Source organism: Staurois parvus, unplaced genomic scaffold, assembly GCF_062004578.1.
Source record: "Staurois parvus isolate SC_StPar_1 unplaced genomic scaffold, SC_StPar_1.0 ptg000172l, whole genome shotgun sequence".
NCBI lineage: Eukaryota > Metazoa > Chordata > Amphibia > Anura > Ranidae > Staurois > Staurois parvus.
In genome coordinates, this window is record NW_028317968.1 from 4,307,131 (window position 1) to 4,322,086 (window position 14,956).

General features: G+C 40.3%; 1 protein-coding gene across 1 annotated transcript in view; it reads left to right on the forward strand.

The window, feature by feature from the left end:
• The window catches only part of MMP28 (matrix metallopeptidase 28), a 99,720-nt gene extending 85,139 nt beyond the window's left edge, over positions 1–14,581 (forward strand). Inside the window, exons 6-8 of the mRNA XM_089676597.1 lie at positions 3,074–3,217; positions 5,067–5,234; positions 14,179–14,581. Of these exons, the coding sequence (XP_089532723.1) occupies positions 3,074–3,217; positions 5,067–5,234; positions 14,179–14,552 (686 nt within the window). The 3' untranslated portion in view covers positions 14,553–14,581. The remainder of the gene's footprint in view (positions 1–3,073; positions 3,218–5,066; positions 5,235–14,178) is intronic.
• Positions 14,582–14,956: the final 375 nt, after the last annotated feature.

Below are 14,956 nucleotides of genomic sequence, written 5' to 3' on the forward strand. Positions count from 1 at the left end.
CTCAAAAAAGCCTATGAAAAAGGTACCAGGGGCATCTCATGGGGCCCCCTACTGACCCCGGGCCCTTGGGCAGTGCCTGAGTTTCCAAATGGTCAGTCCGCCCCTGGATACGTACCGTAGTGATAAAAGTGCACTGTTCATGAAACATGAAAATGATGTTTCACATATGGTAGAGCACTTGCGATATATGTGCTCATTTTCACTTTTGTGGCATAATTTTAGCCATTTTGTATGCCATTTATATTTTCTGTTTATGTTTCACTCATGTCCCATAGGAAACCATGTTAAATGTACTGTAGTGCTTTTAAGCAAAAAGCAATAAAAAACACATGGGTGCAAACCAGGCCTCAAACTGAAGAGTGCAAAGTCTGGTGCAGGTCTGCATACAAATCAGCTTTCAGGTTTTATTGTCAAGAAGTCAGAAGCTGATTGGCCACCATGCACAGCTAAACCCGATTTTGCCAGTTTTAGTAAAACAACCTCACTGTGTAATATTGTAACCTACGTACAACAGTGTAACAAAGAAGTCTAATTTGGCCAAATCTGAAATATCATTTAGGAGTAGATGCTACAGAGCAGAATTGCCTGTTGACTTTGTTGGTTTGGCCTTGAGGACTCGGTGGGGTAGATTTACTAAAACTGAACTCAGAATCTGGTGCAGCTGTGCATGATAGCTAATCAGCTTTTAACTTCAACTTTTTCTATTAAGCTTTGACAATAAAACCTGGAAGCTGATTGGTTTCTGTGAAGAGCTGCACCAGATTTTGCACTCTCCAGTTTTAGTAAATCAACCCCAGTATGTGATGTCTTCCCACCACAGTTCCCTGCCTACTGTAGAGTAGTCTTGCCTTACAATAGGTAGCCATTGTAAACTCCTCTGTCAGTGTTAAATGGTTTTTCCCAATCCTCTAACTGACACTTTTGCTGGACATAATTCTTCCCACATTATTCTCCATGAAATTGGAACAAATGCAGAAAGGAGAGTGAGACTGCCCCCCTTGTACTGGCCTTAGGAAATGCACAGATCTGCCAGTCCCCAATAAATAAGACACTACTGTGTAATACAACACAACAGCTTCTACTAACACATGAAATTATTCTTGATGGGTGGGATAAACTTTTTAATCTACTCACCACTGTTGTTTTAGGGCGAAACCTACTCAAGCTTGACATGTGTAAGAGCCCACTCTACACCCTAAATAATAATAGTTTGTTTGCCTATTTATTTAAAGTATTTTATATAGTGCCCTTGTTCATGCACCTTTAGAAAATATATATTCACCTCAGTCCATGTCCCTTAACCACTTCAAGTCCGAACACTTCTACCCCCTTCCTGTCCAGGCCAATTTTCAGCTTTCAGTGCTATCACACTTTGAATGACAGTTACGCGGTCATGCAACACTGTACCCATATGAATTTTTTAGCTTCTTTGTTTGAGACAGATAAAGCTTTATTTTGGTGGTATTTATTAACCACTGCAATTTTTTTTTTTTTGCTATATAAATGAAAAAGTCCCAAATTTTTGAAAAAAGTGTTTTTCTTATAAAATTTTGCAAATAAATAATCTTTCTTCATAAATCTTGGCCAAAATGTATTCAGTTATCTTTGGCCAAGATTTATGAAGAATAACCCAAAATTAGTTTATAACCAAAAATTATAATTTTCCAAATTTTATTTTACATTTTTTTTTTATACTATTTGTTTTTTTGTTTTTTTTTAACATACGGTCACCCTAGCAGTACTACTTGGGGGGGGGGGGGGCGCGATGAAGATTTTTTTTTTTTTTTTTTACACTGATTGCTTTTACCCCCATAAAGGCTGTAAAAGCAATCATTTCTCTTTCTCTGACTGCATTCTTGCAGCCATTGAGAAATACTGTGAGACTTGTGATTGGTCACAGCTTGTGACATGGTACAAGGCTGTTGTGAATAGCTTTGTACCATGTGACCTCTGTGATCATTCACAGATTTCAATTGTAGTAATGATGTCAGAAGTGACATCTTGCTTACTACTATTCATGTGATGAGATGTGATGATCGGGACTTCACACAGAGGTCACGAGCGTGCGCAGGCATAAATGTGGGCACTGTTTATGAATGGCAACCCGCTCCTGCACTGCTTCCGTCTGGCCCATGTACATAAACGGGTGCAGGAGCGGGTTGCTGTTCAAGTGGTTAAAGAGAAGTAAAAAAAAACCCAAAACAATCCTACTCACCTAGGTGGATGCAGCATTGATTCGATGCTGAATCTGACCCCCACCAGCTCTGCATTGAAAAGTGAGCTATCAAATGCCACTGATCGCTCAGCTCTCCCCCTCCACTCTGAGCAGAGAGCCAGGACTGTCAGACACCGACTCCCTGCTCTGCCTCTCCAGCGCTCACTGGAGGGGGAGGGAACTGCTGGCTCAGCCTCTCAGCAGTTTGCTGATAGGCTGAGCCAGGTGCAGGTCCAGGCTTCTGAGTGGATCCTGGCTGTAAAGTTGGGATGTTTGCAGAGCCTGGTCCGGCTGATTGCCGTCGGCCAACAGCGGACTTTAGCCCACTGTCAGCTGAAAACGGGTCTTAGGAGCACAGAACTAAGTACACTCCTGTGACCTACAGGAGAATTATAGACAAAACAGCTTTGGCTATACTTGTCCTCTAAGGAGCTCACAATCTAAGGTTTCTAGCTCACATTCATACATACACATACTAGGATCCAATTAACCTACCTGCATGTCTTTGGAGTGTGGGAGGAAACTGGAGTACCTGGAGGAGACCCACACAAACACAGGGAGAACATACAAACTCCAGACAGTGTCCTGGTTGAAACTGAAAAGAATAATATCAATGCTGCATTGCATAAGTGCTAACCACTGAGCATTTGAATTGACCATAGTAAATACATTTAAAAGTATAAAACAAATATTAGAAATATGCAACTAAATGTGAAAACGGGTATAGATGGAAAAATGATCTCATGAATTAGAGCAAATTTAATGTTAAGGTTTGTTACTAGGCTTTTTTTACACTGAAAAATAAATGTGAATAATAAGTGAAATGGCTTTATCATCTTCATTGTGCTTGTGTGACAGGGGCGCCCTCAAGTGGCAGGATGGTGCAGCTTCCCGGGAAACTGTTCAGTATGTTTGAAGACTGGAGTGAAGAAAAGAAAGGAGTCACAGATGGTGCAGTCAGACCATATTACTGCCAGTCCATGTTTGATGCTGTCACTTGGGGTAAGGATTCCCTAATTATAAGCAGACAGAATTTTCATTCGTTTATAATTAAAGTTTACATAATAGAAGCATGCAACTAAACCACTGTTAAAAGAGAGTACATTGTGCAAAGTATTAGTATGCTGTTGAAGCCAGCTAAAAAGGGAAAAATAGAGCACATATATATAAAGCACTGATTAATATATGTAGCACCTACCCCCTTAGGAGTAGCTGAGTTTTAGGCCCCCTAAAGCTCTGCACTGCCAGGCAATATGCATTTTCTTCACTTTGCACACTGGAGACAGTAAACAGTCATTGAGCTTGGTTTTGTTTTATTAAAGGGTTAACAAATTGGATGGGGTCTAGAGGTATACAGGATGCCCGCGGAAACTGTAAACATGAGGACAACTTAGAGGAGAGACTATTTTAGCCCACATTTTTGTACATAGTTGCTCTAAGAACATCCAAAGCTCTTTGGTGTACCTCCTCAGATCCCAGATGAACCCTCTTCACCCAGCCGCCTGAGAATGCTTGGGCAAGGGGACCCAAGAGCTGTAGTATTAGAACAGTCCTGGATGAAAACTAGTTGGGTATTGCACCTGACCTCCCTCTCTCCTAATCTGGCCCAGGGGGTGTAGGAGTACTCACTCTGTCTTTCCCTGTTTCCTTGGTGGGTTGGTGGCTGCCTTCAGGCCTTATTCTGGGCCCTTCTCTGCTGGCTGTCCTCCCAAGGAGACAATGGGACAGAGAAGATTCTCCTTTGTAGAATCCTGCCTGCAGGTGGACTCCCCTCCCTGGGAACCCCTCCCAGGCTCCTCACTCCAGTCTTCCTCTCAGTCCATCTTCCACCCTACACTGCCATCTTCTACTCGACACTGCCCTAAGGGTTGCCTTGGTCACCATGCCCTGCCATCTGCCAGGGGATTGGCCAAGGTCCCTCAAGCATGCATATCTGAGCCTCCTCCCTTCTTCCATCTCTCCTCCAGAACACTCTCGGCTTTCTGGAGAGGTGGAAGGGCTCCAGAAGCTCTGACCTTCAGAACCTCCCTAGCTTGTCCTGAGGTGAACTCGTGCCCTTGTTTTTTTTTTCTCTCTGTGAATGGAGGAGAGAGATACATTGTATCTCTCTAACTCCTGGCATAGAGGGGAAAACAATGTTTGTTAAAAAATAAATAGATATTAAAAAAGGAAAAAAAAAGAAAAAATACCTAGATCAAGGTTTGATCTAGGTCAGTGCCAGGGTAAGTGTTTGGGACAAGGTCAGAGTAAAAGGTCAGGGTCAAAGGTCAGGATTTTTAATTATTTCTTATTAAATTGGTATGAGTGTCAGTGTGTCAGTGCCAGTGTGTTTTTACGTAAACAAAAAACAAAATGCACACTACTGTTTCTGGGCTGTACTACGGGTACAAACAACAAATAACATACACATATATGGTATCGCTGTGATTGTCAAGAGCTGGAAAATTTATTTTGGGTTGTTCTTTGGTGGTAGGTTATGGTAGTAATAAGAAACACACAGCTAAATGTAAAAAAAAAATATATATTTTTTTTTTACTATTTTGGGCTAGTTTTCCTTAATAAAAAAAAAATCAGGAGATATCCATTACCATTTACCACCAAATAAAATCAGGAGATATCCATTACCATTTACCACCAGCCCAATTTGTCCTGAAAAAAAAACCGTGGTATAATTAACCTGGATGTACAAAGTAGTTGTGATGATACAGTATGTACAGTTTTACTAACACATGTCAAAGTTGCACAATTGTGCTTAGATTTGTTTTACCCTTAAGCGTGAAGGGGTTAATCTTGTGTTTTTCATTACACTAAAGCTTCACTGCCACTAAAATTATTTCTGCTGGTTACACAGACTTGAAACAAACATTGTACATCTTCAAAGGCCGACACTACTGGATGGTGACGTTGGATGGGAATGTCTCAGGGCCCCTTCTCACACAGCAGAGGTGGAAGAGAATACCAGCTTTTGTAGAAGCTGCAGCAGTGTCAGGATCAGATGGCAAATTTTACTTTTTTAAAGGTGAGAAGTTGGTATGAAACCTGCAGTTCAGTAGCCGTGGAGCTGGCGACATTTTCATCAATGTTCAGACACACCGCCAGTTACTCACACTATCAGAGGACATTGTCACACAGCAGACCCATCTCAACCTTTGCTAAACTGGATTACAGTATGCTTTTTTTGGATTTAAAAGTAGATGTCAAACTTGAGTTGTTGAAACACACAGGATGTCATTTATTTGTTTAGTATCCAATCTGAGACTTCCAAGTAATGATGCCTAAAATATATTTTTATACAATATTCTACAGTTATGTGACTATGGCTTCTGGGCCAAGGCTGAGGGTGGGTATTAGCAGCACGTCACTTCCAATGATGATACTGATGAGCCCTGGTCCCTGGCTTCTGGACTTTAGCTGTCAGCAGCCTTTGGGCACTGTCCACTGTAGGCAGAAAGTGGCAGATGGTTAAGACCTCTCTATATTACCTGCAGCAATGGGAATCAAGCAGTGCTGGAAGTGTGCCTAGAAGTGACTGGCAGAATGACATGCACTGCCAAGGGTAAAATATGGGCATAGTGTACTTTGTCATGGCTGCTTGTTACAGTGAGAGGCCACTGGAAGGATGACAGCACTACTGCTCCATTACAAGGCAGTGGGTGAGCATTGTCACCCTGCAACAGGAAGCCCCCTAATCAGACTATAAATAAGTAGTTGTACAAGCACAGGTGCCAATATGTATTTAAATGTGATATTTAGATTGATGTACAGTTTATATTCTGTGCTCTAAAAATATTAACCTGAAAACTTTGCAGCTACAGACCGATGTAACAAATTCATATTACAGGAGGCACTGTCAGCATCCTTCTTCCATTCACTCTCTACCACCCTTTCTGGAGAAGGGGATCAAACATTTGCACCACCCTCCTAGTATAGATGCTAGATTAAAGAACAAAACAAAGCGCACTCTCCTCGTGCATTAATTCAATAACCAAAAATGTATTAAAAAGATGTAAAAATATACTCACAAGCCATAAAAAGTCATAAAAACAGAGACAAGAAGTCAAAGGTGCCAGTCGTGGACAGCATGTATCCTCAGGTGACGTGCTAACACGTTTCGGGAGTCGAACTCCCTTCCTCAGAGCAATAGATGAGGAAGGGAGTTCACCCGAGGACGCATGCTGTCCACGACTGGCACCTTTGACTTCTTGTCTCGGTTTTTATGACCTTTTATGGCTTGTGAGTATGTTTTTACATCTTTTTAATACATTGTTGGTTATTGCATTAATGCACGAGGAGAGTGCGCCCTGTTTTGTTCTTTTCTGCTAGTATCAAGATTCCCAGATCTATCAAGGGCAGCACCTCAGCAAGTGTAAAATTCCATTTTTAGTGCAGCAAGAGAGATTTGAGCGCCGGTTTCTGGTTACGGTTTTACAGGTGCTAGATTAGTGTAGTTTGCTCTTCTGCCTGACAGGGAAGCTATTGGGTACATTTAATCCTACTATTAGTTAGGATTGCGCATGATGCTCTGGTGCTGTTTAAGTTTGCCTAGAACTCCTCCTGCCTTTCAAAACCACTAGAGCTTTCCAGAACACAGGAGGGAGTTAGGCAAATAAACAGCATGTATATGAATACAGCTCTGGGCCGTTACAGGGGCAGATGGTACCATTGCATGTGTGGAGCTGGTATTTATATTCTGAGAGCACATGGGTCAGTGTCCTTCCCAGAGTGGATTGCACCAAGCCAGGGTCGAGGCAGGCTTGCCTCCCCTGGTACCTGCTGCCAAGAGGCCTCAGATGGGTGACCTGAGGGCCTGAAACTGGACCTCATGAGTGGCCCAAATTCTCCTAAAAGATGAATAGAGGGGCATCTGGTATCACTGAGAGAGGCTGACAGTTGCTCTACAAAAGCCTCTGAGTACAGACATTATAGGATCTCAGGACCAGGTGCTGTTAACCCCCCTCTGCTGTCCTCTAGTCAGCTAAAGGGATTCTTTACTACTACACTGCCATTATGGGAATCCATGGATCCCAAGTGCTCTCAAATTTAGAAGCATTGTTAAGTATACTAGTAAGTTTATCATTAATCATAATCCAATTAAGTTTCTGCTTGACTAATTCCAGTGAAATCGTTGACTGTTTCCAATGTCTGGCTATCGTAATTCTCACAGCCAACAGGATATAAAGAATCAATTTAACCGATTTCTTAGGAATATCAGTGGGCAATAAATGAAATAGAGCTATTTCAGGGGATTGACAAATATTACCCCCGTTACAGAATAAAGGAAATTAAATAAACTGATCCAAAACCTAGTCACCACAGGGCATTTCCACCATATGTGGAGCATAGTACCCTCTTGTCCACAATGTCGAAAACAGCTGGGTGACACAGAAGGGTATATTTTAGTAAGATGTGTAGGAACCAGATACCACCGAAGAAGTGTTTTGTGGTTAGATTCTGGTGCCGGTTTTTAAATGTAATTAAATACCACTTTTTTTTTTCTTCACTATAGCTCAGAAATTCAGCTGTCACTTTCTCCCCAGCTAAAAGAAAGAAAGTTTTCTTTTAGTTTATTTCCCAGAGTTAAGAGAAACAATGTTTCCTTTTAGTTTCTTAAAAGAAACAAAGTTTTCGTTAACTCCAGGGAAAATAACAGCTAATTCTGTGAGCTATAGTGAAGAAAAAAAAAAGCTGGCAATTGCTTTTAAAAATCAGCACTGACATACACTTTGTATTGTGAAAAAAATTTGTAAACTGAGGCATTATTTTCACTGGATTTTCATTCGTAAACCGAAAATTACATTAACAAAGGCATTTGTAAACCGAGGTATTACTGTATTGTCACAGGTTTCAGTAAATAGCAGTATGCACATAAATGTGTAAGTAAAGGATTAGATCAATCACTGTTCACTAGGCAATATATTCATAAGACTGTAACAGCATAGAATGAAGTTATATTCAGCTAAATTCGAGTAAAGCTGGTAATCTACAAAATCAGCAATAATCAGTGGCATTTCTAAACGTCACCCACATTCACATTCACTGCCTGTGCGTGCTCCCTGTGAGCGCGCAGCACCGTGATCTAGTGCTGCTGTGTCTGGAGGACATAGCAGAACACCGATCGGTGTACGGGACCTCTGTGTGAAGTTCCGATTCATGTGATCACTGATTGGCCAATCAGTGATTACATGAACAGTAGTAAACAAGATGTCACTTTCTGACATCATTGCTTACTACTTGTGAAATCTTTGAATGATCACAGAGGTCACATGGTACAAGGCTATTCACAACAGCCTTGTACCATATGACAAGCTGTGACCAATCACAGCTCTCACAGTATTTCTCAATGGCTGCAAGAATGCAGCCAGAGAGATGGAGAAATGATTGCTTTTACAGCCTTTATAAGTGTAAAAGCAATCAGTGTAAAAAAAAACAAAACAATCTTCATCACCCCCCCACAAGTAGTACAGTGTCACTATGGTGACACTGTACTGCTAGGGTGATGGAATGTTACAAAAACATTAATAATATAAAAAATAAAATATAAATGTTAAAAAAATGTAGAAAAATTATAATTTTTGGTTTATAAACTAATTTTGGGTTTTTTCTTTTTACTAAAAAGATAGCTGAATACATTTTAGCCAAGATTTCTGAAGAAAGATTATTTATTTGCAAAATTTTATAAGAAAAACACTTTTTTTTTTCCAAAATGTTTGGACTTTTTCATTTATATAGCAAAAAATAAAAATCCCAGTGGTGAATAAATACCACCAAAATAAAGTTTTATCTGTCTCAAAAAATGCTAAAAAATTCATATGGGTACAGTGTTGCATGACCGCCCAATTGTCATTCAAAGTGTGATAGCACTGAAAGCTTAAAATTAGCCTGGACAGGAAGGGGGTGAAAGTGTTGGGACTTGAAGTGTTTAACTTATGTGAAAATGGAGGAATAAAGGGTGAGTTGGACTGTGGTTCCTCATGTGTTTGTGTGTTTAACATTTGTTGCTCATTTTGTGTGTTTTACTTGTGTTGCCTTAAAATAGGGTGCCAGCTTGTAAGCTTTAATCAGGATTCAAAAGCAGGGCCATTTCCAGGAGCAGATCTCAGCATCTGTGGTAGGCAGTGTAGATATGGACTCTGTGTTCCTATTCCCACTCTTTTCCCTGAACGAACACAAGTATTTCTAGATGGCATTTTTACCATACCTTAAAGACTTTGGCCACTCACAGTGCAAGGAGTGCTGTCACACAGTGAGCAAAACATTCAAACGTCAAGGAAACCAGAGCTAATTAGCAACACTACTTGCCCTGAGAAAATGATGCCATTGTTGCAGTCACCAGGAACTAATAACCAGGCTGTTTTGCCTCTAGCACAAAATTAGCACAGCTGTTGAATTCTTGAACCTGAGCTACTTACTGCCTGCTGTCTGAGCTGCCAAATAGGTAGATTTCTTCCAGTTCCGTTACTTATGTCAAGATGACGTCAGTGGTAGGGGGGAAAAAAACAAGACATGCCTTTATTGTAAAAGCTACAATTGTTCAGTGAGACTGATTTTTTTTTCACTCCTACATGAAAGTAGGTTTATTTTAAGGTAAGCTATAAAAACGAACACAATGCATGTAATCCCGCCAAGGCAGATCAATCATGAGAGTACTATCTGGAATTGGAAGGGACAACTTACTTTAACTGACCCGAGGATTTGTTTGAATATCCCCGTAATTCCCCTTTTCTTTAGCTCTTTTATATCTGTTGATAATTTTTTGTTATCCATGTATTTTTTAACTTACTGTTTGTTTCCCCTGTGTGACATATTTCTGGTTTGGTTGTAGTTCAGTCTTTTTCTATAATAAAAAATGATTACATGGACAGCTCAGTGGCTAAGTGGTTAGCACTTCTGCCTAGTAGCACTAGGGTCATTGGTTTGAATCCCAACCATGGCACTACCTGCTTGGAGTTTGCATGTTCTTCCTGTGTCTGTGTGGGTTTCCTCCCACAATTAAAAGACAAGCTGGTCTGTTGTCTGTCTAAACTGGCCCTAGTATGTGTATGAATGTGAGTAAGGGACCTTAGATTGTAAGCTCCTTGACAGCAGGGACTGATGTGAATGTACAATATACAGAGGTTAGACAAAGAAAATGGAAACACTATATTATTTACCTTAGATTGTACGCCCCTTGAGGGTTAGGGACTGATGTGAATGTACAATAAATGTGTAAAGTGCTGCGTAAATTGATGGCGATATATAAGTACCTGAAATAAATAAATAAATGATTTGCAGGTGCGAAAGTGACATGTTTTGCGCTGAAAGTGAAAGCAATGTGGCTTTCTTTTGCTTGCGCTGTGTGATGAGACACCTAGCTAGCAGGTGGGAAGCCTCACTTTCGTCATTAACTGTTTGCGCTGCTAGTAATATGGTGTTGTATCAGAGCTTACTGAGCTTCAAAGAGGGCAAATTGTTGGTGCCCGCTTAGTTTGTGCCTCTGTGACTGAAGTTGCCAATTTATTTGCCATGTTGCGAGGTTCAGTATCAAAGGTTATGATGGCATATACAGTTTCTGGGAAAACACCATCTGATAAGCATGCTCAACTGACCAAAAGAGACAAAAGGACATTGCGCAAGACTGTGACCAGGAATAAGAACACAATTGCTGCAAACGTGACTGCAAAGCTCAATCTCAGTCCCATGAAGACTCAGTTCCATGAAAACTGAGATTGACCTCTGCAGTCACTTTTGCAACAGTTGTTTTCCTATTCCAGGTCAAAATACTGCACAATGTCCTTTTCTCTTTCGATCAGTCGAGCACGCTTATGCTTATCAGATTACATTTTCCCAGAAACTGTAAATGCAATCATAACCTTTGATACTCACTACATGGCAAATAAATTGGCAACTTCAGTCACGGAGGCACCAACTAAGTGACACCAACAATTTTCCCTCTTTGAAGCTCAGTAAGCTCTGCCATGACTCTGTATTACTAGCAGAGCATTCAGTGAATGAGGAAAGTGAGGCGAACAGGTGGGAAGCCTCACTTTTGTCATTCACTGTGTGCGCTGCCAGTAATACAGAGACATGTCAGATTGTTGGTGCCCACTTAGCTGGTGCCTCTGTGACTGAAGTTGCCAAATTTTTGCCGTGTTGCGAGGTTCACTATCAAAGGTTATGACTGCAAATACAATTTCCAGGAAAACTGTAGTCAGATAAGCATAAGTGCGGTCAACATGGTCAACTGACCAAAAGAGACAAAAAGGACTGGGACCTGGAATAAAAAAACTTCTGCAACAGTGAATGCAGAGCTCAATCTCAGGCTTCACGTGACTGAGATTGAGCTCTGTGGTTAATTTTGCAGCAGTGACTGGGGTGACAGTTGAGAAATATGTATACTTGGTATTTCATTTCCAGATTTTGAGATGCCATACCAGCACCAAAAGCTACAAATTGTTTCCTGCTAAGGGCTGATTTTCGACTAATCCATTTTGTCAGGTATGTGGCCATAGCATGCAGAAAAAGGACCATGTAAGTGCTGTACTGCATGGGTAATTTAAAGTAGAACTATGGCTAGACTATGAACATTCAAATATTTACATATAATTAATGGGCATAGTTAATCAACTTTACAGCAAATGCTTGCTAACATCTGTAGCTGCAGGCACTGTGGAGTAATTCAAAGTTTGCAGTAGAAGCACTTTCACTTTTAGAAGCTCAACTTCCCCTAACCCTCCCTTACTTATAAAAAAAAAATGCCTTTAGTTTTTTCTCTAATACAGAGCAGGTTCACAGAAACGGAAGCAGTGTGGAAAAAAAGAGACTTAAAGGACTTCACAGCTTCTCTTGTGAATTGAACATAAATGTACTCCACAGGACCTGCAGCTATAAAGATCACTGAGGGTTAAATTTAAAGCTAAAGTATTTCTTGTTAAAATGGACCTTCACTCAAAGGTGAAGTCCCATTGGTTTGCAAACTCCTCCCAACCTGTAATCAAGTTTTTTGGGGGAGGGGGAGCGATTTACAGATTTTTATCAGTATTCACTCCCACTTCTGCAATCCTTGCCTAGTCCTGTGTGTTATCCTTTGTTGTCCCGTGCCCCACTCTGGTATTCTGGAAGGTTCTTTTGCAAATACATGCTCTCTGAAAGCTGGTATTTGAATAGGTTTTGGCATGCCACTCAGATCCCCAGGTTTATAACTTTATGAAGTAGTATTCCAAAAAGCATATATTGGGTTATTCACCCAACATATACATTGGGGAATGAACAATTGAAATTTTAGAATATATATTTGCCTTGTGAAGTATATATGGGAAAATGTGCCATAGTATCAGCTGTATGAATAATTAAGACAGCACAGTTGCACAGACAGCTAAACCATGTCTAAATTGGCATACAAGTGATTGCTTAACGAAGCACACAACCTTGAGCAGGAAACCCCAATTAGAATACTGGGTCCATTTCTGGAGACTTTATTTACAAAAATATATTGATAAGATAGAACCAAAGTCCAGAGATGGGTAACAAAAATGGTGAAAGGTCATATCAGGAGAGACTTCAGGAACCTCATATGTACAGTCTGGAGGAAAGATGGTAAAGGGGAGCCGTGACTGTAACCTTTAAATACATCAAGGGGGTGCATAAGATTCAGGAGGGCAGGATTTGTAATAGGAAGCCAACATCAGGAACACGGGGACATGACTGCAAACTAGCAGTAGGAAAGTTGAAAACGAATTTTAGAAAGTATTTCTTTTACTGAAAGAGTAGTTTATTGTTGGAATAAACTGCCAGTAGAGGTAGTAAGTCAGTCAACAGTAAGTGGATTCGAACATGCTTGGGGCAAACATAGATCAATACTTAAAGCGGAGTTCCACTCACCTACAAAAACTGTAGCTGCTGACTTTTAAAAAAAGAGCCACTTACCTATCCCTCAGTCCCGTGGTGTGTCCCCTGCAGCCTGTTTCAACGGCCGTCCCATAGTCCAGGAGGCCGGCATCTTCTGTGTGGGCACCCGGCTGTGATAGCTTGCGGCTTCACAGCCGGGTACCCACTGCGCATGCGCGAGTAGTGCTGCGATTTCTGAATGGTCCTGTAGTCTTCTGGGATCTGGCATGTGTCCAAAAAGACTACAAGGAGGGAGGACACCTTCCGTTTCTGATCGCCTAGGCGATCGAACCGGAAGTGGGTACCCGTTCCCCCCGCCCTCCAAAGGTGCCAATCCTTAATGGGGAACAGTCCTTAAAGCAGAACTTCCCCCTTTTGGGTGGAGCTCTACTTTAACAACAAAAAAACAAACCAAATCATAACATAGCAAAAACATGTATAAATAGAAAAGTGATAGCAGAAAAAAGTAAATTTCCCCATTTTTTTTATGTTTCTATGTTAAAGTACAGTGTGGTGCGACTTTTAAACATTTTACTTGCTTTATTTTGCGTGGTTCTTGAATAGCACATGTTCCATTACAGTCAATAGCATTGCATTAAAAATGTTCTAAAAATGCAATATGCATTTTAATTGGTGTGCTTTCAATTATATATACTGTATATGATTTCACGTTTTGTAGGGAAGAATTTAAAAAGAATAAAATGCATGTAAAATGCCCTTAAAAAGCATCTCGTGTTGCAATAAATTTTACTGCAGCACATTAAGCAAATGTGTGCTTTCTAATGTGATGGTGTGAACGAAGCCCATATGCATGCATCCCGTGAGGTAGGATATTGTACCTGCTATGTGAGGCTTCTGAGACAGGTACTTTGTTTTTTGTGACTTTATACATAATTACATGATTAATTTAGGTTCATAACTGGAGCAGTATTGTGCAGAGTACAATGAGCAGGGCTCTCTGATTCCTCCTGTATTCAATTGTATTGTAACTGTGCTGTTTGCCCTCATGCTGTAAAGCACTGCGCAAACTGTTACAGCTATATAAATCCTGTATAATAATAATAATAATACCATATTCTTTTTTTGTGACATTTTTGCAGGTGGGAGATGCTGGAGATACAAAGGTTCTAGACTAGAGGCTGGTTTTCCTCATAAGTGTAGTGACCATGGTTTCCCGCGACATCCTGACACAGTCTTATATTTTCCACCACTTGGACATTTGGTCATTTTCAAAAGAGAAAAGTACTACGTGATGAATGAGGAATCTATGATGATGGAGCCCTACTATCCACGCAGCATACAGGACTGGAAAGGTGTTCCTCACAGTGCTAATGCAGCAGTGACTCATCCTAATGGCTCAGTTTATTTTTTCAAAGGTGAAAAATACTGGTTATTTGATCAAGACACGCTGAAAGTTACTGCTTCTGGGAAGTGGGTACAAGACTTATCTTGGCTCAACTGTCAAACGTCTTGACATCTGATTGCAATAAAAGTTCAATATTATCATTGTCATTATTAAATTCACTTTTATAAAAAAAAAAAAAACACTGTTTTTGGAATCAGGTTTTTATAAGCTTTTACTACATCACAATAAGGTGTCACAAAACTTTTTGTCAAAAAATGTATACATGCTGAGAAATTTCTAGCACTATGATCTCTTCTACTATCAATAATGGAAAACTGTAAAAGCTGGATTGGAAAACTATTTGTGATGAAAGCCCATTTTATTTAAGATTTTATTTGGGTACAGTAAGCCCTGATAACTATCACAGAGCAGCAGTCTTTTTCAGCTCTTTGCGTTTTCACAGTTATAATTTATCCCTCACAATTCCCATTTATAGCATGCATATTTAAAAATATGCTTTACATTTCCAATCA